The sequence below is a fragment of the Monodelphis domestica genome, chromosome 5 (assembly GCF_027887165.1).
Source record: "Monodelphis domestica isolate mMonDom1 chromosome 5, mMonDom1.pri, whole genome shotgun sequence".
Taxonomy (NCBI): domain Eukaryota; kingdom Metazoa; phylum Chordata; class Mammalia; order Didelphimorphia; family Didelphidae; genus Monodelphis; species Monodelphis domestica.
The window spans coordinates 185484030-185509832 of record NC_077231.1 but is presented as its reverse complement, the minus strand read 5'-3'; the positions used below and the strand labels follow the sequence as shown (position 1 = coordinate 185509832).

The following is a 25803-nucleotide window of genomic DNA, read 5'->3' as shown; positions in this document are numbered from 1 at the left end:
AAAATAATTGGATGGGAGGAGCTCAGATTGGGGAAGATCTTTAAAAAAAGGGAATACCAGAAGGAAATATGAATGAACAAAAAGTCAGAGGGAAAAACAAAACAGATATAATTAAAAAAGAAGCAAGAGAGCTACATTCTCAAATGAGATTCCATTAGAGATAGAAAGGGAAAAAATCAGGGATTCATTCCTTCTAACAATCTTATTTTGTTAGGAGAAGTTCCTTTCAAAATAAGAAAGCCATCAGCAGGTTCAGAAGGAATGAAGACAAACCATAATTTCCTCTTCTTCCCTAATCAGCTTTCTTTTTAGTCATCTTACAGTCTGTCACCTCATATATTGCAGAAACCCAGAATAAATATTAGAAATCAAAAGACAAAGGAGAAATAGAAAGTTTCTATTGACAGAAAATTGCTTTGGAGTTGCATCAACATTTCTAAGCACTTCTGAAGATTTATTCATTAGAATTTACGTGCAAAACCTCTTGCAGAATTCAGTTTCTTTCTCTTATATATTTGCTTGTATTCCTCTATGCAGTTCACTTTGACTACACATTTCTTGAAGGAATAACTAAAGAGATGGTTTCCATACTGTTTGAAGAAATAGGGTAGTATCCACAGGCATGGTCTCTGTCTCAGTTCACTCTAAATAGCAGGACTTTCTGAAAAGTAGAAGGCCATTCTTCCTCCATTTAAAAATTCTGGCAATATGAATCATCCACAGGATACATGGATTCTTCTCACTCTCTGCTAAAACTTTAAATGCAGACCTTGAAATGTTTTCAAGTTCATGTTTTATCCTTTTTAAATAAAAGGGTTCTATATTGCAACAGTAGAAAAAAGAAAAAGCATTATCCTATACCAAGGAGGTCTGGCCAGACATTCTGGAAGGTTTCTCTTGACTCTAAGACAAGAAAATATGCACAGGGCTCTGTTAAGGGGACTAAGATTGAGACTAGACCTGTGATTTATTGGCATAAGGAACTCTCATGTGAGGAAACTCCCTCTACTAATACAACTCTGTACCTTCTCTGAAACTTTTAGTCTTAAGAGAATTATCAAAATCATGATCAAAATAAAAAATGAAGAAGTTGTCGGTCCATAAATATTTATCAAAAATTTTATGTGCCCAGCATTGTGCTAAGGCCTAGGGATAAAAAGGAGGTGAAAGACAATCCTTTTCCTCAAGGGGAAATGAAGCAAACAAATATATACAGAGAAGCTATATATAGGGAGGCACTAGAATTAAGTGGTTTGGGAAATGTTTCCTGTAGAAGATGGTGTTTCTGTTGAGATTTAAGGGAAGCCAGAGAAGGTAATAGGTGGAATCAAAGAGGGAGAGCATTCCAGGCATGGAGGACAACCAGAGGCAACATCGAAAACTGAGAGATGGAGTGCCTTATTCACAAAAAAGTAAGGAAGTCCTTATCACTGTTTCCAAGAGCACATGGTGGGGCACAAAGTATCAGAAGACAAGAAAGTTAGGAGAGAGCTTGGTTGTAAAGGGCTTTGAATGCCAAACAGAGAATTTTGCATTTGATCCTGGAGATGATGGCCACCTGAATTTTATTGAATAATAGGATGATGTAGGCTTGTGCCTTAGGAAAATCACTTTTGTGGCTGACTGGAAGATGATTTAGACTGAAGAAGGGCTTGAGGCAGGCAGAACCAACATTGCAAGAGTCCAGGTATGAGGTGATGGGCCTGGACGATAGTGGTAGCAATATCAGAGGAGAAAATATTACCTATTCAAGAAATGTTACAAATGCAAAATCAACAGACCTTAGTAAAAGATTACATATGGGAGAATGGGAGATTGTGAGGAGTTGAGGATGACATAAAGGCTTGAAGTTTAAGGGCCTAGGAGGAAGGAATTGTCCTTGATAGTAATATAGAATTAACAAGGCTCAGATGACAGCCCATTATAACTCAGCCTTATTAACAGAACATGTGGGTAACTAACTGAGCATGTGTTAAGATTGGAAGATGGCTCAAACCAGAGTCCTTGTGCTCAATTGTTAAAACTCCTTCTGGACATTATACTTTTATACTTTTTAAAAATGTAAATAGCCTTGGGGGTGTAGGTAGGGAATTGTGATGTATATTTGGTTATGATAATATCAATTAATGCTTTACTTAGAGATTAGCTGTTATAATGAGACTTAAGATAGATACTGATAAGGATGGAGAAAAGAAGGGCAGGCACACGGTGAATAAAAAGAAGACCTTCCTGGGAAGAAGGGAAAGCTTAAAATATCAACTTTCCTTCCTTCAAAGCTTTTCCTGGGGTATGGAAGGGAAAGAAGTGCTTCTATCAAGTAGTAAACTAGAAAATATCTGTTGGATAGATCTCAGGAACTTTTTCCCCCTGAGCAAAAGTTATCCAACTTAAAGGAACCATGAGTTATGGTATTAAAGTCAGGTCACAAATGAGTGACTCTGGCTTGCTCCAAGTTTTAGCTTCAGTCTTCTAAGATCATTAAATTGTGTTCAACTATTTGACAATTATTTTTCACAAAATCATTTTATCTGACTTCCTCAGTCATGCTGTTATGTTAAAAACATGTGAATCTGACTGAGGTATAGTAATGTCTCCATCAACCTTGAACATCCTGAGATGGAAAAGAAAAAGAAAAAACTCAGAGTTTCAGTATATTACATCTAACTCTCTAGCAAGTACATTGGCAAGTGATGCTGGAAGTACTGGAGAGAAAAAGAGGGTTGGAGGTAGCATGTACAGCAGGAGAGGAGTAAGTAGAATCATGTAACTAGGTCAATGACAAAGAAAAAAAAACACACTTTAGAATATCTGGTGGGGGAATGAAAAAATCACATATTTCACTTTGGCGTGCAAAGAATAGCAATTGACTTAAAAAACTAATAGTCTCAAATGCAAATATTGATGTTTTCCATAGACTGTATAATAGCATAACACATATGTGCAAAGAGTTTTTTAGGCTAAAACCCAAAGCTAAAACTGATGTTTACAAAGAAGAGGGGAAAATGAAAATATCTTAAAGTAACCCCAGAGGAGAGCCATTGAATGACAACAATAGATATTGGGCATGCAAAAGAAAAGAGAGGCAAGAGACTAAAGTATTAATATGTACATTTAGACTTAGATTTGCCTGCTGAAAAAGCAAGAAATTATAAAGAATAGAGGGAGCTCTTCAGTTAAACAGAAGATAAAAGTAAATAACTGTCTGTGAAAAGTTGGAATCTAAGAAATTAAATTAATACAGTAAAAGTTTATGCATGATATTAATCTCTGTCAATAATTTCTTATCATTTTTTCTTTTAGGCTAATGAAAGAATTTACATATCACCTAGTTACAAAGGAATCACATCTTAATGTGTCAGTGTCAGAAGAGTAAATATGCTAAAAAGACTAAAAGAGATTTAATAGATTTTATAGGTACAATGAATTACAATTAGATGTGAATTAATTTTGCCTCAGAAATTGGAGAAAAGAAAATTTTAAGTTAATGAAAGAGAATAAATGGATTAAGTGCTAATAAAAGTCAAATTTCATGACTATGAAGTCCAAGTGACTGCCTTGTTATAAAGGGATTTCTTTTGCTATTAAATTTTATTATAAATGATCAAATACTTTTGAGACAAAGGAATCATAAACTGGGCTCTCAAAATCCTCCCTCTTTAAAAAAAAAGAATTTTCCCACACTATTTGATCTATAATTTATTCCATTGCTGGTGAATATGGAACATCATAAGATACTCACTCAGGAAAGCAATTGCCCAAAGAGCTAGATAACGAAGGTTCCAGGTTCTTCTTTTTTAAACAAGCTAAGTGACTTCAAGCAAGTCATTATTTCAATTGTGTCTGACTCTTCTTAACCCCATTTGAAGTTTTCTTTCAAAGATACTGAAATGGTTTGCCATTTCCTTTCCTAGTTCATTTTCTAGATGAGGAAATGGAAGCAAGCAGGGTTAAGTGACTTGCCAGAGTCACATAGCTAGCAAGGGATGCCACATTTGAATTCAGAAAGATGAGTCTTCTTGACTCCAGACCCAGCTCTCTATCTCTTGCTCTAGCTAGCTTCCCCCATTATAAAATAAGGAGAATGTATTATATTTTTTCTAGCATTCTTCCTTCCCATGTTGAAATTATTTGATGCTGATATATATATATATATATACTTTAGATATTTTCAAAATATGTCTATACATGATGACACGAGAAAATAATTAAATTTGTTATATATATTTTTGTTTCTAAAAGTAGATGGTAAAACATTGGTAGAAAAAAATTGGTAAGATAGGGAAAAAACAAAGAAATTTGTGATAGAATTTAATTTATTGCAACTCAAATGCCTAACCAATGATTTAAAGAAGTTCATTTTAATGAAACATAGATCTTGAGTAATAGAACCATGAAAAGGTTAATTTTTTAAATAAATATAGCAAAAGGATTTTCAAGTAAATTATAATTCTGTGGACCATTATTACAGTTGTCCAGAAGCAATAGCCCAGAATTCTGAGGCAGAATTAACTGTTAAAATCTAAAGTGTGCAAAAATTGCCCAAACTTCTGTGGAAATGAGAAAGTTGTACTATCCGCAGTTTGGAAAAGGAAGTGAAGCAAAGAATTATGCCATTATCTATTCTATAACAAGAGTCCATCTCAAAGACAGCAACAATACCAAACACTTACATAGCACTTGAAGGCTTGTAAAGTTGTTTTTTTTTTTATTATATACAGAATTTCGTTTTATTTTAACAACCTTGTGAGTTTAGTATTACCTGCATTATCAGTACTATTCTATGGAAGCAGTCTCAGGTTATGTGAATTTCTAGTGATCACAAAGTAGGATTCAAACCTTGCTCTCTACTGAACTCCAAATCTAGTTTTATTTCCATTGCATCATATCCCTTCTTATAGTTCCATATCTGTTGGAGAAGAAATCTACATGACTGGGAGCAGGGAAAATGTGCTGGAAATAATCCTTAAGAATCTTTAAAGGGATGCATATATAAGATTCAAAGATAGATTCAGGAAAATCAGAATTCCTGCTAATTTCATTTTAGCACGAATACAGGCAAATTCTAAAGGAAATGTAATTAGTAGAAGCCAAAACACAGATGAGGATGGTTTTCAAGGAGGTTTCTATTGTAGCACATAAAGGAGGGAAGTAGTAAAAATCATTAATGGGTCCTCTGAGACTTGTTAATACCTATTGTAGAAGATGAGAATAATAAGCAAAAAAGAAATAACTTCTATTTTCTGATGAAGGGGAAATAAATTATTAAGTAGCCTTGCACAGAAACACTCTTAAAATAAAAGTAAACAACTTGAGATTTTGATTAAAGCAACCATAGTAAAAGAGTACAGGATATTTCTAACCAACAATAACAATATGACATAATTAGATTAAATGTTTCCATATAAAGCCTTAACAAATATGATTTTGAAGCCAAAATCACTTAAAGCCTTACTACATGCCTATTTACTAGGCACAAAGGAGGCACTTAACAAATGCTTGCATGTTGTTGATTTATTGATATCAGACTGTAAACCGGATTGTGCTCTCAACATTTTACTAAAAATGTTCTCAACCAGATCACTAATGCTAAATACGATGGCTCTTTTTTTAGTTCCCCTTCTCCTTGTGCAATATTTTGTAAACAGAGTCAATGTAGAAATTGAGTTGTTGGTAGAGATGAAGGCTCCAAGTGTACTGCCCCTTCCTGAAATACCTACAGACTCTTTTACTTTGGGTCATTTTTGGGAGATCAAGAGGCATCAAAGTAGAATGGAAATTGTGTTGGACTTGGAGTCTAGAAAGCCTGGGCTCAGATCTGGCTACTTATATTTTCTAATTGCATGACCATAGGCAATTAGCTTTACCCTTTTGCTTCTCAGCTTTTTTATCTCATCAGTCAAGGAGGAATGATAATGCTAATGCTAGTATTTACTACACAGGTTGTTAGGAGGATGAGATATTATTTATGTAAAGTGCTTCATAAACTTCAAATCATTACAGAAATGTCAGATCAAGTTCTTTTGTGCCTTTTCCATCTCATTTGTTATTCTAGTTCCTCCCTCTGAGCTTGAAATCTTAAAGCTGACTTCTATCCCTCCACTCAAACTTCTTTTGACATACAGTTTGATTTTGTTACCTTTACTTCATTTCACTCACTCATTTGCTCAGGCCCTAACAATTTGGGTTATAGCTCCAAAAATCTGCTAAAATGTTTTAAGATCTCTAATAATATCTTCATGGCAAAATGCAATGGCCTCAATATTTTTCATTCTCCTTTACTACTCTGTATCATTTGACATCATTGACCACTTATTCTTTATACTTTTTCATTGATTATCTAGAATAAATAATGACAATAATAAAGCCAGTAATTTTTGTGACCGTAGTCAAGGCATTTAACCTTTTTTCCTCTACAAGGCAGCTAAGTGGATCAGTGGATGGAGTGCTGGGCCTGGAGTCAGAAAGATCTCTTGAATGACTTACACAAAGTCAAACAACTAGTAAGTGTTGGAGGTGGGATTTGAAACTTAGGTCTGTTCTGACTCTGAGCTCAGTGCTTTTTTCATGGCATAGCTTTATAGTCATCTCCACTGCAGCAGGAATGTTAAGAGAAGAAATCATAATTAATTGAAAGTATAATATTTAGATTTTACCCTTTGGTATTATACAAATAAAATGTTTTAAAAAGAAAAGTATACCAACATTCCTTAATTCATATTAAAAATCTATTTGTAGGCACATATTCTATCTTATAGGTAAGACACCTAGAACTGTGCAAAACAAGGGTTATATGAATGAACCACAATTCCATAGCATGAAATTTGAGGCAGATCAATCATGGATCTCATCCAAAAGCATTTCTTACCATATTAGAATGACCTCATCCAAATAGTTCTCTTAAAATTCAATTCTACGAAATGGGCCCATGGGTAAGCTTAAAGGTAAGGCAATAGCACCCATTTTTTGAAAAACAAAATAATCTTTTAATAGTATTAACAAGCAGTCCATCAAGTCCTCTTTGGATCCTTGATGCAAATAGTTGATAGACTACACTAAACTAAATTGAAATAGTGAGCTTTATGTTTTCTCTTCATTTAGAGGTTTTGTTTTGTCTTCTCAGATTTGGAAGAGTTAGATTTAATATTGGAAATTTATATCAAAATTGCTCCTCACCACCAAAGTTTAAGGTAATACTTTTTAAATAGAAAATTAAGAATACAGATACAACTTCTACCTCCCCTCTCTGCCCCAGATATTGGTTGATAATATTGATGAAAGTATTTTAATTACTTAGCTATGACTCTGTCAGTCCTAGACAATGAGCATCAAAGAGCATTCATTAAGTATTCTGGTGGATTTGATATTATGGGAGAAATAAGACAGTAAGGTTGAGTCTAACACTGACAATGCTTACTGGAAAGTCAGAAAGCAGAGAATGTATATTTTAAAATATGGCAACACTTTCATATTGAAGGTAATCAAAATTCACCAAAGTTTTATTGAAGTTATCCAGTCTAAAGGAACATAGATAAAGTTATAACTTTATATGTCTTTAATGTAATGGAAGCAAACATTTGATTTTGTTTTTTGCCATCATTACTATAGTGGCTGGATGAAGCTAGTAGACACATGATACAGTGTTATGACTTTTTTTTTTCTTTGCTTGTTTCTGATTTATGTTATACAGAAGGAAAATGTAGCTAAAATGTAGATTTTTTCCTTCAGATAATTTAATATGGAAGAACAAAATATTTAGATAGAAATAGGGGAAACCATTCTGTTTTATTATACCTTGTTTAAATATATGATATGAAAGCTATTAAAATAATTATCATCGTCATATCTAGAGTAATAACATTTCAATTCTCAGCTAAGATTAGATAACCCTAGAGATGAAATTGAGGAGATACTGAAATAAAAAGAGAATCCTGAGACCACAGGAAATTCTTATTTAATGTAAATTCTAGAAATTCTATCTAATAATGAAACATGATGAAAGATATAAAAACCATAATGTTTTAAGTGACTTTGTAAAGGAGACAGGCATCCTCAGACTATGGTTCTAAAAATCTCTTTCTGAATTTGGCATTATGAATCCAACAAACAGGCCAATTTAACCAAAACAAAGCAAGTTATAAAAGCTAACATTTGCTATAACCATCATGAATAAATTCATCTGCTCACAAAATATAATAGAAAGTATTAAAACCTTTCAAAATTTGCATGCAAAAAAATATGTGTGTTGGCTGTCAAAATCATAAAAACTAAACAAGGAAAGGTAGAGTTTTCAAGGAAAACCCCTAAGGACAATATCAAATACCACCATGTTGGAATTTAGCTGAGGGAGCTATTATGTGTCTGAAGATATTGAAAGATTCTATCAAAGTCTAGGGGCTACATGAAATAGAAAACCTGAAACCAATACTGATCAACTAAAGGAAATGAAAAAAGAAACATGTAAAAAGGAATCCAGAAAATGAAATATATGTCAGAAATTTTAGAATCCCTTAATAAGTAATCAAAAGCAAATGTCAAAAGGCTAAGGTAATACAAGGAGTCAAAGATGTTCAAAGAACAAAATTAATAGTTAAAAATCAATGAAAAACCTTACAGGTTTGGAAAATAAGGAAATCAAAAGGAGGAAAAACCCTCAAAGAAGGATATAGAAAATTCCTGATCATTCGTAAGAAATACAATATACCATATAGAAAGTGAAAAAATAGTAAGTCTTAAGTCTTAAACTCATCGTCATCTCCAAAATGCCTTCTAAATTAGAGGAGTCAATTCAAAGATCTTATTAATCACTTTTTATATCCCTGGATAACATCAACCTAAATGTACCCTGGAAAAACAACAAAATGAAAACGGAAGTTGGACAAAGTATGGGGAAAATGTGTATACTGTTAATATAATTAATTAAAGAACAATTAAATCAAGGAAGGTGACAAACTCTAGCTTGCATGCAAAACTGGAAAGTAGAGGGGGTAGATCAGATCTATAAGCATTTGCTGAAGTGCCCCACTATGGCACATGAAGCAGCTGGAAAGCACTTTACCAACTCACTGTCAGATAAAACTCTGATTCCACCTTCCCTAATAGAAGACATCATTTATCTATATCAAAAGAAGACAACAAGAATCTCTCTGTTGATTCAAGTCAACAATGTGTTTATATACTTCATATAAGCATTCATAACCTGTGTCATTAAAAATCATCTATAAATAATTATATAAGCAAAGAAGGGGGGAAAGAATGTGCCAGGGAATTATAGGGATATAAAGAACAACTCATTACCAATTTAGTCATTATCAACTAAGCCACTGCAAATGACTATATCATATATCATCAATACTAACTTTATCACAAAATGTTTGACTCACTTCCATATTTATGCTTTATTTATATACTGTAAGTAGGTAAAATATACCTAAAAAGAGTGAGAATACTAGCGCATATGATGTCCACATGTAAAACCATCCTCAATTATTTTAAGAAAAACTTACATAAAATAAGTGAGACAATTTAAACTCAACATGGTTCTATCTAGTCTTGAATCTATCATGACCTCTCCTAATGACTTTCAAAATACAAAATGGATTAAACCAAAACATCTTATTAATTACATGATATAACTGTATAAAATCAAGCTACATGAGCCTACATAGTTCTTTCATCTTGTAAAATCTTTCTCTGTTGGTATTAGAAGATTATTTGAACTCTTTGTAAAATTCTTAACATTAGGTAAAGTAAGTAAAGTCTGAAAGTTTCAGGCTCCAATCTAGAAACCAAAATGAACCAGTGGCCACTTACATCTATCTTAATTTCCTACAGACAAAATAAACAAGGCGTTAAGGTATCAAAGAGAAAGCTATGGCAAAATATATTGAGAATTATTGGTATCCTGTAATAATTTAACCACATATTTAAAGCAGTTAATATATAGGCAGTAAGATGTACACTTAATGTACACTTTCAGAACTATGAAAATAGACCATAACAGATTTTAAAAGTATCTTGACAACCTCCGACAAGAAGCAAAGAATTGAGCAACTTTTTTTTTTCAGGGCACACAATAGGTCAAAACCTTACAGGAATACTTTTTGAGCAAAAAACCATGGCTTTACCAAGTAATAGTAAATGCTAAAAAGCATATACATCCAATTGAATTTGTTGAATGTCTTTGAAAATGGTTTGATTCTGTAAAGAGTTCAAAAAATGTCTAAAATCCAAGAATGGAATGAGATAGTATTCACATGAACCAAAATAACAAAATGTTGAAGAAACACCAAACAAATGGCTGTTATGTGGATTTGTTTATGGTAACAGAGGGATTTATGAAGGGACAATCAAAACCAAGTCATTACCACTAGAAAGTACACTTGGGTATTAATGCAGAATATGCAATGAAATAAGAGAAGCTTTGCAATGCATTCAGGCAGACTGTAATAATTCATCACCTGAGGAGATAATTCAGTAAAAATAATAGCTCCATCCTCAAATTTGTTCCTTTTATAAATTAAATCAGTAGATTATTTTTTCAGGTTATGACATATATGAATGAGTCTTCTTTTACATTATTTGATACTTTAATTCTGAGCTATTGTTTTTTATGATGTACTTAAAGGAAACAGGTGATTTGGGGGGCAAGATATGAAGACCAATTATGTATGCTAAAATAGCATGTGGTTATTTGAAATAAGAAATTTACCTGACACAGCTAAATGAAAAACTTTGAAGGTTCTCCCTCATGCTCTCACCTGATTTAAGTAAAAAATACGATGAATCCATTAATTTATTGGAGAAGTCTATTCATAAAATCTTAATATCTCAAATGCTATTCCATCTTACTCATTGCCCTCTCCACTCCCACATCCCCACAGTTTAAATCACTTAAGGAAAATAAAAGATGCTCTGACATTCATTTCTTACCAAACTGTCCACATCTATGCTGGAGTTCACAGCCCACTGCAAGGTACTCATGATATTCATGGCTAAAGTTAGAAGAATTCCAATTTCTCCTTCTCCATTTCCTAAAGGTTAAAGAGAAAAAAGAAAAAAAAGCTACTTTAGGTAATTCAACTGTAAAAAAGTACAGCACACATAATAGGTAGAAAATTCTCTTGCACTCTCTTATATTTTTATTTCTATAATTTCTACATGGCCCAACATCTCCCTGCTATTTATAGGCACAATAAAATCATCATACTATGATTATATTATTTGGTTGGCTTCATTTTGTACATGGGACATTACTAATTCCCTGCTGGGCACCTCTAACTGGATGTACTAGAGGCCCCATGGACTCGACTTCTCCCAAACAGAGTTCATTCCCCCTAAATAACTAGGCATTTCCTACCTTCATGCCTTCATTTAATGTAGTCCCTTTGCCTAAAATGTCTTTTTTCCCATCTCCACCTTGGAAAACCTCTCAATTTCTGAAAACCCATTTTAAAGCTAATTCTTTTTTAATTTCTACAAACCAGATAAAATCTCTCCCTAATACAAAACCCAAAGGCACTTTGTACTATATTTGGCAGTCCAAAATATTTAACAATAAGCATAAAGGTAAGAATAGTTTGCTACAGTAGGCCTTTTCAGTCATTTATATACACTGTTACTTTTACCTAGGAGAGAAACTTTTCTTAGCCTCAATAATAATGTAGTGGCTGTTTTTATTTTTCTTAAGTTAAGACTTCCCTAGGGCTCTCAAAATATCCCTTTGAAAATTGGAACCAGGATTAGAACAAAATATATGTTATTTTAATGGTTTAAAAAAATCTTATCTGATGTAATCTACTTCCCAAATAATTTTCTAAGAATCATATAAAAACAGAATTGAAAACAAAGTTTGGACATATATTTTGGCCCAGAAGAAGCATTCTAACATGCCTAAAAAAATAAAGTTGGCTAAAATTAAAATCCTGTAGATCGGTCTACATGTCCAAAATTTCTTTTGTTATATTTCCCCAAAAATTGTTCCTCTATTGTGATTGATTTCATTTGACATTTCATACAGGACTTCTTTGGTGGATTTTGTTTCATGTTAATCTAGACTAGCGACTTAATCATTGTGGAATAGTCCTAATCTGGAAATTCACTTTGCTGATATCATCATTAAGAGATGCTTTGGGAACTGATAGGGTTACTTGTCCATGTCTACCAGCTAAAGTGTCAGAGACAGGATTTGAACCCCAGGCCAAGCTACCTCACTTAATGTATCTTATCTTCTGAGAAATGCAATATTTCATAATAAAATTTTCTATGTAGACTGTTTTTATATTTACTATGAACTAGTTTGCTTGCTTTTAATCCGAATTTCTGAAAAAAATATAATTAATTCTCTATAATAGAAAATAATGCTTAAGTAAATAAGAAAACAGGAGAAGGGAATGGCAGACCACTTTGGTATCTTGGCCAAGAAAACCCCAAATGGTGTCACAAAGATTCAGACATCACTAAAAAATGACTAATAATAAAAATGAGAAAACAGAATGTGCCATATAGAAATAAATGTTCAAATTTCAAATGAATTCCATTTTATAATATTCTTCTTCATCCATTCATATGGATTTACCCATACCCAACACTTTGTTATCCAATCATTTCTCCTGAAATTATTTTATTTGATTTTGTTGAAAAATAAAATATTAGCCTATCATTTTTTAAATTCAACAAACATTTATTGTCCATAATATTCAAGGAACTACACTAAGCATTGGTGACGCAAAAAATGAAAAAAGACTTTTCTTCACCCATAAGATATTGACAATGCAATAGGAAGGATTGTGGGATGGTACATGAAGTGTTAGATTTGGAGCAAGAATACACGTTCAGATCCCACTTCTGGAAATAGGAAGAATCTATTAGTTGTCTCTTAGCACAAACTCCAGAAAAAAAATTCTGAGAAATAAAAATAAAATTCAGAGTTTCCAGGTCAAATAAAATATACAGTAAGCAGTTAGAAAGAGTTCAAATACTGAAGAGACAGAATCATACACAATTTTAGTAGGCACAACCACAGAGGAGAAGAAACCTTGAAATATAATATCCTATAATAGCCTCTCATTTTTGAAATAATTGAATTTATGATGTTTTAGATTGACAATTTACTGAGCCAAATTTTTTAATTTGGAGCTTCTATCTTTGTTAACTTGAACTTCTTCAACCAAAAAAAAAAATGCTTAGCCTTGTTGAACAGCCAGGAAGCAGTGTTTTTTAGTAACTAGGCAACTAAATAGCATAGTGAATAAAAATCTGGGCCTTAGGTCAGGAAGACCTGAGTTCAAATTTGTCTTCAGGTACTTCCTAATTATGTATCCCGGGGCCAGTTACTTTTCTGCTACAATTTCTTCAAATGTAAAATGGGTATAATAAGAGCATATACCCCAAGAGTGGTTGTTAGGTTCAAATAACATCATATCTGTAAAGCTTTTAGCACAGGATCTGACACATAACAGGTACCATAAAAATGCTTATTCCATTCCATAAATAAAATATTGGTTGGGTAATCAAGTAAGTCCTTTTCCTGTTGTGTGATTTCCAACAAAGCATTGATTTTCTCTCAGTTCTGCCATATGAAAAATGGGGATAATATGCCAGCAATAATCCAACTTCAAAAAATTACGCACTATTACAACAAAATATGGAAAATGGATATTAAATAATATGTGATCACAAAAATGCAGCATTGTAAAAACATAACACCTTAAATACAAATACTTCAAAGATTATCTGGTCAGATTATGGTACCTGTAGTTAAAATGGAGATGAAGGTCACAGCAATGAAGAAGATGACAAAAACAATTTCTATTCTCATTTGGAACCAGCGGAGTGTGGACAGGTATAGGAACCAATTTGCTGTGTGTAAATTCAGAGCTTTATGGAACAAAGTCTCAAAGTACGGTTGGCGTCCGAAAGCTCGTAGAGTCCACAGTCCCTTTAAACTTGTAACCAGATGAGTAAAAATTGGAGTCCTGGCTGGAAGTATTCAAATTAAAAACAGAGTAAATATTTTAATAAACTATAAAGATGGACATTATGCCACCAATAAAAGCATAATTTAAAAGAACTAGCAAGTGAGATATCCTTGCTTAGATGAAAGTATGGGATTTTTATTGTAATGAGGTGATTTGTTATTTTTCTGTAATGCATTTCACTTTTTAAGAAAAGTTTAAGTATAGTAAGATTTGCTCCATCTTTGTTTTCCTGATTTATCATGTCTCTATTACCTGATGTGTTCACTGATCAAAATTTAACAGTGATTCCAGAATCATAAGATTATCTAAAAAGAATTATTTTTCATGGTTAACATTGAAGGATGTGTCCTGGGGCTTACCAATGTCTTAAATGAGTCAGAGATGCTCAGAAAAAAAATCCTAAAAAAGCATCTTCTTCAACCCTTTGAAAGGTCTTTCATTTTACTAGAAGGGTGCTATTTCTCTTTGGGCAGACAACAATTCACTCATGGACAATTCTCTGCATTCTGGACAATTCTTGTTCATCTCATGGTCACTGATTTCTGGACAAATCACATAACACTGGAGATAATACTGAACTATTGCTTTCAAAACCATACATGAAACTCATGGGTTTAAACACTATTCAAGCAGCCCCCTGCATTATTTGGAGGCCCATAAATAAAAGAAGTTGGAAAGTGTATGAAAACATTGTTTGTGGGCAATGCAGTTAAAGGAAACCTTTGCTATAAATCTTAGGGTGTCCAGAAAAAAAATCCAATTATATTTGTTTTCTTTTCCATTGTTTTGTTTTTTATTCTCTCTAGACTTGTTATTTCATTGATATAGGGAACTCCAGCTAAGTTCATATAGGTTTATATAATTAATATAATTGCATGGAGGGTTTTTCCAGGTTATTTAAATTAAATCTTTTAAATTTAAATTTTCCATGTTTTAAAAAATTAATATGCTCATCATTTTTTATGGTGCAGTAATATTCTATCACAATCATCTACTACAAGTTGCTTGGCAATTCCCCAAATGATGGACATCCCTTTAATTTCCATTTCTTTGCCACCACAAAGAAAGCTTCTATAAATATTTTAGAACATAGAGTTCCTTTTTTCTTTTTTCCTGATCACTTTAGGAAACAGACCTAATGGTATTGCTGTCTTGCTTTTAAAAGACTTTTGTTTTTCTATAAGGAAAAAAATAATAGAAGAAAAGATATAAAAGAGAAACACAACCCAAGTAAAAGCTAAAAATAGCTTACTAAGATTTGTTTATAATATGAAAAGAGGACTTATTGGCCATACCTTCAGATTCCAGTTGTTTTAGCTGCTGGGAGGTTTGGAGGAAATATGCCCTTAACATAATAAAGGCTGCTATCACGGGCATTGTTGCCAGAAAGATATATGGTCGTATGGCTGACACTACAATGAGAGCTCCAAATACAATCAGTATTAACTGTGGGATTTAAAAAAAATGGTGAGAATAAATGTTTCTTTTTCAGAGCATGGACATAGCAGAGACTGGGGATTTGTCTCCTAGGGTTTTGTTGTATTAGTCAGGTCTTTTGTTAATCTGGGAGGGTTTCTCTTAGGAACAAACAACAATTTAGACACAACTGTACAGTTTGAAAGCACTGATTTGGAGACTTCTATGATAAATGATGCTATTAACTTTTTTGGAATGTTATCATCTTAATTTTGTCAGAAATAGAATATTGGACAAGTGGAAAGAACACCAGGTGTCTTGAAGTCAGATGATCTGAGTTCAAAGCCCTAATCTTCCTGTTGCCAGCTTTATCACTAACTAGCCATGTAACTATGAAGAAGTCACAGTTTTTTGAGTTCCAGTCTCCTCCATCTATAAAGGCAATATGATAATACTTGGATTTCTAACCTCATAGAACTGTTGTGAGAAAAGTGGACCCCACACTTCTAAAATGTGAGATTGTACATATGCATGCATGCATGCATGCACACATTTTTGTTGTTCAACCATTTCAATTGTGCCTTCTTGGAAAGATGCTACAATGATTTCCCATTTCCTCCTCCAACTCATTTGACAGATGAGGAAACTGAGGTAAACAGTGTTAAATGATTTGCCCAGGGTCAAAGAGCTGCTAAGTGTCTGAGGCCAGATTTGAATTCAAGAATTATGAGTCTTTCTGACTTTAGTTCCAGCACTCTATCCATTGTGCCACTTAGCTACCACATTCAAATATATTTGTCTATAAGTATGTATATATGAAATTTTGCTTTGAACAATTTTGAGAAATTTATTATATCCTTTGAAAACACTGGAAAAACTCACATACTAAATATTGAAGAGGCAGCTTGACAAAATAGATAGAGTTGGTCTCAATCAGAAAGAAACTGGCTTCTTGTCCCATTTCTGACAGATACTGGCTATGTGATCATAGGCAAGATAGTTGGCTGCTTAGCACTCTATTTCTGCACCATCAAGCTCATTGCCTATTGGGCTGCCCAGAACCAGTTTAAAATGTAATTGGTAAACATTTTACAAAATAATTAGAAATACTTTCAAAGATAGATAATGTTGATTTGTGGTTTTCTAAGTCAATATGCGGCTTCAGAAATCTTTTTCTGTTTGACACCACTGGTCAGTGGTATCAAACTCAAATAGACTTTGGCCAATCATATTGTACATAAGGATTCATGCTGTCAGCATACTGGCTTAGAAAACCACACATGTTTATTTAAGAACTGATTTTAGTATGGTTGGGACTGAAGAGTATTGTGAGCTGCCTGTGGCCAGCAGGCTAGATGTCTGACACTTCTGATCTACACGACTCTCTAAAATGGTAAGTTCTTAGAAGGTTCTTTCCTGAATTGGAAAGAGTTTCTCATCTCAGAGATCTTTATACCAATAAAATTACAAGTACAGTACATGTGTTTGTATGTGAGATTTCATTTTGTATCTTTTTCTGAAAAACAGAAATTTGTACAGGATATTAAAAGTGAATGATTTAGGCTATGAAAACTAATTTAAATCTATCCTAAATTATTATTCACAGTTCCAGATGGTTCTTGAAGCATCATTCACAAAAAACATATTCACCTAATGTATGAAGTAACTTTTGAATAGGAGAATTATGAATTATGCCCATTGTAGTATTCTACATTAAATGCTGTTCCAGATCATTGCCCTCATTATTCATTTCCATGGGTGATGGGTGCTTTATGCCAGCTATAATATGACTTTTCAGGTATTCTGTCACTCAGATCTAGACTAATCTATTTCAGCCATCATTTAAGAATGGTTTTGTGTTTCCATAAATACACAAAAATCAAATGATTATTTCTCAGTCATTTGCTTTCAAATTCTACTTATCCAGAGTGCCATGAATTTCTTGTCACCATGAGAAATTCTCTCCAACAACAAAGGCTACATTCCATTCATATAAGACTGACTATCTTACAGCATTCGCTAAGGCCCAGTGAGGTTTAGTGACTTGCCATGGGAGGTGTTAGTAAATGTCAGAGGCAGGATTTGACGTTAACTCCAAATCCAATATCTCTAAACATTATAGCAATAGTCCTATACCAGGTCTACCACCTACTAGTTATGTGACCTTGGTCAAGCTACTACTTATTGGACCTCAGTATCATCGGCTATAAAATTAGAAGGCTGGGTTATGTCATTTCTGAGACCCCTTCTAACTAGAAATCTGTGTTCCTAGGGTAAAACCGTCTGGTCCCAAATAACAGAAGAAACATGCATAGTAAAAAAAGGACTGGACTTGGAGATCTGGTTATGAATACTTTTGCCAATAACATTTTTATCTTTGGGGAAATCATTACAATGAATGAATCAGTAATTCAAGTCCATTGAATTCAATAAATATTTATGAAAACTCAATAAGTGTCAAATACTTTATAGACACTACAAATACATTGACAAAAAAGACACCTTTCTTGGTCTCAAGGAGCTTACAATATAATGAAGTGATATAACAATTACGATGCCAGGTAGGCAAAGAAATATTATGAGGAAGAAGAAGAGCCTACTATTAGAGATTCTACAAAAATTTTATAAGAAAATTTCAGGAAGAGAGTCATTTTGATTTAAGAAGATCATGAGAGTATTAATGGAGGAGGTTTCTATCTCAATTGAGCCTTAAAAAGAAGAGGATTTCAATGTGAATATGAGAATGCTTGCTGGTATGAGGGTGAACCTGTACAAATGAATGGAGGTGGGAGGATTACTTTGATATGAAGAAATATTTAATAGTTCCTCCAAATTTAGCTGGAAAGCAGAATATGTGAAGGAGAACTATGAAAAACAGGCTGGAAAATGAGGTTGAAATCAGACTTTTGAAGGCCTTAAATACCAGGATAAAGTATTTGTGTGTTGTTCTCTAGTAATCAGGAATTACTGAAATCTTTTCAGCAAAGGAGGAGAAAATATAGAGAAGAAGGTGGTAACTGGTATCAAAGGCTGCAGAAAGTTTAAGGAGGATGAGCCCTGAGAAAAGACATTGGATTTGACAAACAGGTTTTTTGTAACTCTGCAGAGCATAGTTTAGAAAGAATGGGAAGATTAGAATATTAGGAATATGTATAAAATTGAGAAAGAATGTTTTTTTATTTAAACTCATGACGTAGCTATTTTTTCTGATGTCTTAATTTCCTATAATTAGCCAACTTAAGATTAGAAACTTATTTTCAGATGTATTATAGCTAATGAAGCTTTCACCATTATTTCATTTTTCTATGTGTAGTAGAATATTTCATTATTCTACTTCTAGTTATTTGCTTTTTATATTGCTATTTATATGCTTTGAAGGTTTCATAAAGTAAATAAGAGAAGAAAGCATTTGCAAAATTAATCATCAAAGTTGCTTCTTCAACTAAAAGATTCTAATATGCCTATATCTACATGCATCATTTAATCAGTCCTCTTATAGGCAATGCTGGTACAATGGAAAATGGGCTAGGACTCGGGAAATCTAATTTATATTTTAAACTCTGCCATTATCTTGCTGGTTAGTTGGAAAAGATTCAGACATCTCTGGGCACCAATTTCCTAATTTGCATATTAATTCAAGTAGACTACTGCCCTTCCCATGCTCTATGGTCAAATTATACAATCTCTACTATTCCTTCATATGGTAAATCATCTCTCAACTCCTTTCTTTGCACCCTTCTATTGCACACTCTCCTCATATCCATTTCAAAGAAATTTTCATTTCTTTTAAGACATAATTCAAGTGCCTCTTTTTATATCATTTTTTTTCTGATTCCTTTCTTCCTTCCCTTAATTGCTCATGCCCTCTTTTCCTAACTACCTTGCATTTCTTTGGCATAAATTTCTGCTACAGATACTTACAAGCATGTACTGTCTCCCTCAATAGCATGTACACTTATTAAGAGAAAGAATTGTTTTCTTTCTTGTCTTTAATTTATTGGGACCTAACCCGGTAAACTTTTTTTAAACCCTTACCTTCCATCTTAGATTTAATACTATGGATTGGTTCCAAAGTAGTAAAGTGAAGGGGCCAGGAAATGGTGTCCAGCATAATACAGCCAGGAAGTATCTAAATTCAGATTTGAACCCAGGACCTCCTGTCTCTAGACCTGGATGTCAATCCACTGAGCCACCTAGCTGTCCCCATGATAGGTTTTTTTATATGTGTTAGCTGATTCATAGACTAATTTGGTGACTAGATGATCTCTAAGGTCCCTTCTATCACCAAGTTAGTATGTTCTAGGGAAACTTCTCTCCTTATCATACTAGTTCTATATTCCCAGGGAAAACAAACAAATTTCAAAAACTTAGGGCTCCCTTAATAAGGGGGGAAATAACGAATCATAGCCCTATTTTAACAGAAACCAATTTTCTCTCAAGAACAAGACATACTACAAAACAGAAACCATGGTAAAAGCAAAGAAAACAATTTAGATTATACACTAAGTTACTGTATATGTTTTAGAAAGTTGCCTCAAGAAAGCAAAGAAGATACCTCTTCTAAGTTCTATTAAAAATTATTTTATAAGGCAATCAATTTTCCAGAAACCTCCATCATCTAGATTAAAGGTATCAAGCACTTAGCCCACAAAACTCTGAAATATGACCTGAGCTAGATTAAAATATATTCATATGTGGTTTTCCAAGTCAATATGCAATCTGTAAGAACCCTTGTGGACAATTTAATGGCTCCCATTTCTATTTAAGTTTTTCACTACCAATCTACAATATAGTCCCAAATCAGTAGCCAAAAAATTACTCTGAGCAATAAGAAAAATATCATCAAGTGCTTTTTGTGCTTTACCATAGGGGAAAAAACACCCTTCCAAAGAAGAGACTAACTTTTGATTTTGTTAGTAATATCAGCATCTAGCATACTGCCTGGCCAATAATAAATACTTGATATAAACTTGTTAATGGACTGATTAGTTAAATGCCAAAATATCAGGTGGATCTGTGATCAAGAGATAACCCCATACCCAAGAGATTATAAATCTAGGTCTCAAAGTAATTTCAAGTCATCTAGCACAGATTCTTCAAGGTCTAGATCAACCTTGCCTATGATTGAGTAAGAAAATCCTTGGGAACTTCCTGAGACATATAAAAGTTAAATCATTTTCAAAGGGTTATAAAGTCATTATCAGAAGATAGATCTTAAACCCAGTTCTCCTAATCTACAGGCATAGCCCTCTATCCACTACATGAAACTACCTCTATTGGCCCAATGCTATATATAAAATTAAGGTGTCTGACTTGGGTTTTGCTACTGGCTTCCCCAATAGCTTTCAGTATTGAGAAATTTATAGCAAACACCTATATAGGATAAGAAAGGATGTTATACCAGTGACAAGAACAAAAAGCAAAATCTCACAGCATATGAGACAAAAGGGGAAAAAAAGTTAGTATCAACCCTGACCACTCCCTACCCTCAAGAGCATCAGTGTAAAATAAGTGATGTTTAAACCTGGACTTACATGAACTGATGCAAAGTGAAGTGAGAAGAACCAGAAAACCATTGTACACCTCACCTCTCTGGGTCTCATACAACTCTCTAAGATGTATTTACTAGGCTATTGATAGATTTGTGATCTCTTGGAGGAAGAGCCTCTTCATGTGTGTAAGTTTCTGTCCTAAGCACTAAAAAAAAACTTCTTCTCCGAGACAAGCATAGGTTGCCATAGTATATATTTGTAACAAATGTTTATTGATAGAATGAATGAATGAATGGGAAAGGATAAATGTGAATCAGGTCAGTAATAAACCAGAGAGAAAGGTAAGAATTCCTTGAAAAAATGTGAGAAAGATTATATTCATATATATATATATATATATATATATACATATATATGTATATATATATATATATACATACTTACACACACACAAATGGGCATAAGTGCCATTAGATATATTCAAAAGTATTGTTTAAGCCATAAAATACTTATTTAAAACTAACTTTTCACAAATAATTTTTAAAATCAGCCTTATTTTAAAAAGCTATTTAAAAAAAAGCATAATGAGAAGCACAATTAAAAAAGAAGGGCCAAAGACACTTGAATTGAATTCATCAAAATGCACTATGCCTTATTCTTCCATATGCCACATTCATTCAGGACTAATCATGTACAATTTTGCAATAAAGAATAAATTACCAGAACTCACTGACAAAAAAAAGAAATTTTCATTGAATTTCTGATCTCAAGTAATCTATTAAGTATTCCAACAGCTGCTGCTATGAGTTGCAACTTTAAACAAAGGAAACTGTGTCAAACCCAAAACAGTGTCATTGATTTGGAACAGGAAATTCATAAGATTGTTTGATTGTTTCAGTGTGAGGCAAACTGACCTTTTGATTATTTTGCCTCTAACAATGTGCTTTCTGTATACAAATGCATGTCATATTTCTTATTTTGATTTTCTATCTCTTCTCTAACTTACTAATGAGTTTCTTCCTTTTTATTGGCAGAGTTTGGGGAGGTGGAGGTCGAGGGGGAATAGGAATGAGTCAACCTAGGGAGTGATCCATCTACTTCTACTGCAGATGATTAAGGTTGTGGCATTTATGATCTAGGATACTGATGGTGTAATCTAAAAAGGAAGCTTTAGTCATACATTTACCAAAAGTCAAGGTTATCAAATTATGTCATATTTGACATTCTATAGCTTATAAAGATCAAATGTGGTTTCCCAAACCAGGATGGGCCCAAGGCAAAATTATTAGGTAGGCAAACTTAATCTTGGACAGCTGCCTACTTCACCTTTCCATGATCCCTCTTTCTTCTTAAAAACAAAAACAACCCAACTCATCACCTCTATCTCCATTTCTAAGTCCCTCAAGAGCAGTCTTCAGAGCAATACCTTAGACTCTGCATTTATACTCCCAAGCATCTGAATGAATCAGTATGCTTTCCCATGTCCTTTGAGTCAACTGGTTAGTGAACTTACAGAGAATCACAAATACCTTAATGCAATGTTAAGATTTAATAGCTCTAAACTGCATGAAAACTTGGGGGACATAAGATTCTTATTCTTTCAAGAAAAATATTTGTATTTTAACATTTTCCCCTAAGCCACAATGTTTTAACTTCCTCGGAAAAATTCTCATTCTTTGGATTTCATCACCATGGCAAGGCTATGTTGGAGATATCTAGAATCAGAGAAGGTTTGCAAAGTCTCTCAAAAGTCACATCACAGAGCTAGTTAGTTACATTGTCTAAGCATTCTGTTTCCCTTCATCTTCTGGTATAAAGAGTTAATTCAGTGGTCAGAATGTGAACTTTTTTAAACTGTAATCTTTCTTTTGGTTTCCCACTATCATTTTATTTAAAACTTATTCTTCCTTACCAAATTCCCCACAGTGGAAAACCTTCAACTCTAAATCAAATGTAGGCAACTTATAGTTAAATATGCAAACTTTTTAAAGACCAGGGCAGCAAATTTTACTAAAGAATATATATTTTACACACCTGGATGAAGTCAAATATTGTAAGTGGCAGGAGGTCATCCAGAATTGCTATATCTTTGGAGAAACGGTTCAGAATTCCCCCTAAAAGTGAAAAGGAAAAGAAGAGGTTTTCAAAAATCAATGGATTAAGAGTCAATTTTTGATGATCTCTAAAGCACAGACATAGATGAAACATGCTCTTAGTTAACCTACCACTTTAAACATTTTGAGGGTTTCATAAAAGTATTTAAGTATCATCTTGCATCTTTAGATATAAAGGTAACAAATTCCTTTTATTGTTCAATGGACAAAATCTCCAACTGAAGTCGACCTTTTGGTCACAAATAATACCCAGTAGTCTAACCATATTCATACTCCAATCCACATAAATGCTTTAGTGTAACTGTAATGTACGGATATTCCTGGCATCTATTTAATTTAATGAAATAAAAGGCTAAATATTTACTAACGTAGATTCTCCATAGCTTTTGTTAAGCTTGTTGTTGCTGTTATTCAGTCATTTCAATTGTGTCCAACTCTTCATGACTCCATTTGGGGTTTTCTTGGCAAAGATACTGGAGTGGTTTATTATTTCCTTCTCAATTTCATTTTTTAGATGAGAAAAATGAGGCAAACAATTATAAATAACTTGATTAGGGTCACAGTAAGTGTTTGAGGCCAGATTAAAACTCGGGAAGAAGAATCTTCTTGACTCCAGGCACTTTATCTACCCTCTGTACCATCTAACTGCATTTATATATTTGTTTAAATCAAAAATTAAATGTATATAAACTAAATCCACAGATTTGGGGAAAATAAGGAAAAGTAGTTTCAGAAAGAATTAATTTAGCACTTATTCCATCTCAAATGAGAGCTCTCTCTCAAAATGACTGGAAAATGAGGGGAGTGATCAGAGAAAATAAAATAAATTAAAATGAATACCATGTAGTAGACCTGGGGGACAAAACCAAAAGGTATATATAAAATAGAGACTTAATTTTAGCAAAAACATCTTGATGTCTGAATGGATAAAAATTAAGAACCACAAATCATAATGTGGTATAAAAGTAAATGAGAATCAGACAGGGTGTGTGGGACTAGGGATTGAGGTAGGATTAGGTAACCCTAACATTATATTTGGAGATCAAAAGAGAGTTGGTTTTGAAGTTAAAGTATCCAAGTTTAAATTCTATCTTTACCCCTTTGCATTACTCACTGCCTAGGGCAAATATTAAACTCCCATGGGTCTGTTTTCCACATCTATAAAATGAGGGGATTATATATATATGATGCCTAGAGTCCCTTCCAACTTAAGAAGCAGAATGATGTTTAGATTTTCTGAGGTTACTTATGTTCAATTCTCTAAAAACCTGGAGAAGCAAGCCCACAAACAATTAAAATATTGGGGGAAAATAAGATTTACAAGAAACATTAAAAGGAACGGGAAAGTGGTGACATCATTTATTAGTAACTTTCAAATGGATAGGAATTCAGGTAGGTGGTTAGGTATTGTGAAATTTATGCCATATTAAAAAAAAAGATTGTATTTCTGATCCCTCATATGCAACACACCAATGGATGTTTTATCTTGAGAAAATTATTTAATCTTTATGGCTTTTAGTTTCTTCATTTGTGAAATATGATAATTGAACTATATTATCACTAAAGTTCCTCCTGCCTCTAATATTTTCTAGTTCATAAACAGAGAAGGCTAAAATGTTTTTCTCTCAAGCATGCAGTTTTCTAATCATTCAGATAAGAATGATGATATTTTCCTTATATGTCTCACTAGGTTGTCAGAAAGATCAGAAAAGCTAATGAATAGGGGAATATCAAAGTTTCTTAGATATGTAAGGTAGTAGTCTTTTTTTAATTAATAGAATTTACAAATGTCTCAACCCTTCCCTCCTGTACCCATATCATCATAGAATACATCACCAAGGAACAAATGTATATATATAAATTATGTCTTTCATGTTCCTGTGTTTTAGTTAATTCTCAGGGATGCATTTAATTTTGTATCAAAATATTTACTTAATAAATGTATTTGATTTATACTTCAAGTATTATATCTGTATTTGCATATGATGATCTCTTGTTTCTACTAATTTTGCTCTCCATTATCTTGTGTAGTTCTTTCCAAATTTTTTTTCAGTTAGCCTGTTCATTGTTTCTTGTATTGCAAATAGTATTCCATCACAATTATATATCACAACTTGTTTAGCCATTCCCATTAATTGATGGCCATCCCTTCAATTTCCAGTATTTTGCCACCCAAAGAAAGCTGCTATGACTATTTAAGACCATATAAATTCTTTTCCTTTTTTTCATGATCACCTTGGGAAATAGACCCAGTGATTACATTACTGGATTTAAGGGTAAAAAAAGTTTTCTAACTCTCTAGGTATAATTTCAAATTGTTCTCCAAAATGGTTGAAACATTTCACAACTCCCCCCATCAAAATGTATCAGTGTCCCTATGTTTCCACATCCCCTCCAATATTTGTCATTTTAGCCAGTCTGATGGGTGTGAGAAGATATCTCAGAAATGTTTTGATTTGCATTTCTATAATCAGTAGTGATTTAGAGTTTTTTTCCAGATATTCACATATAGCTTTGATTTCTTCACCTGAAAATTGTTTGTATCTTTTGTGTACTTTTTATTTGGGGGATGGCTCTTATTTCTAAAAAATTGATGAAGTTCTCTGTATATTTTAGATATAAAACCTCTGTCCAAGAGGCTGTATATAGAATTTTTTCTCCAATTTTCTGTTTTCCTTTAATCTTGACAATATTTATTTTAATTGCACAAAAACTTTTAAATTTAATTTACTCAAAAGTAATTCATTTTATATCTTGCATTGATCTCCATTTCTTTTTGACTCATAAATTCCTCTTTTCTCCATA

The 25803-nt window shown here is 33.1% G+C and overlaps 1 protein-coding gene across 1 annotated transcript in view; it reads right to left on the bottom strand.

The window, feature by feature from the left end:
• The window catches only part of CFTR (CF transmembrane conductance regulator), a 204836-nt gene that overhangs the window by 47825 nt on the left and 131208 nt on the right, over positions 1–25803 (bottom strand). The window contains exons 18-21 of the mRNA XM_056799582.1: positions 22919–22998; positions 15272–15422; positions 13750–13977; positions 10930–11030 (exon numbers count right to left, since the gene is read on the bottom strand). Of these exons, the coding sequence (XP_056655560.1) occupies positions 10930–11030; positions 13750–13977; positions 15272–15422; positions 22919–22998 (560 nt within the window). The remainder of the gene's footprint in view (positions 1–10929; positions 11031–13749; positions 13978–15271; positions 15423–22918; positions 22999–25803) is intronic.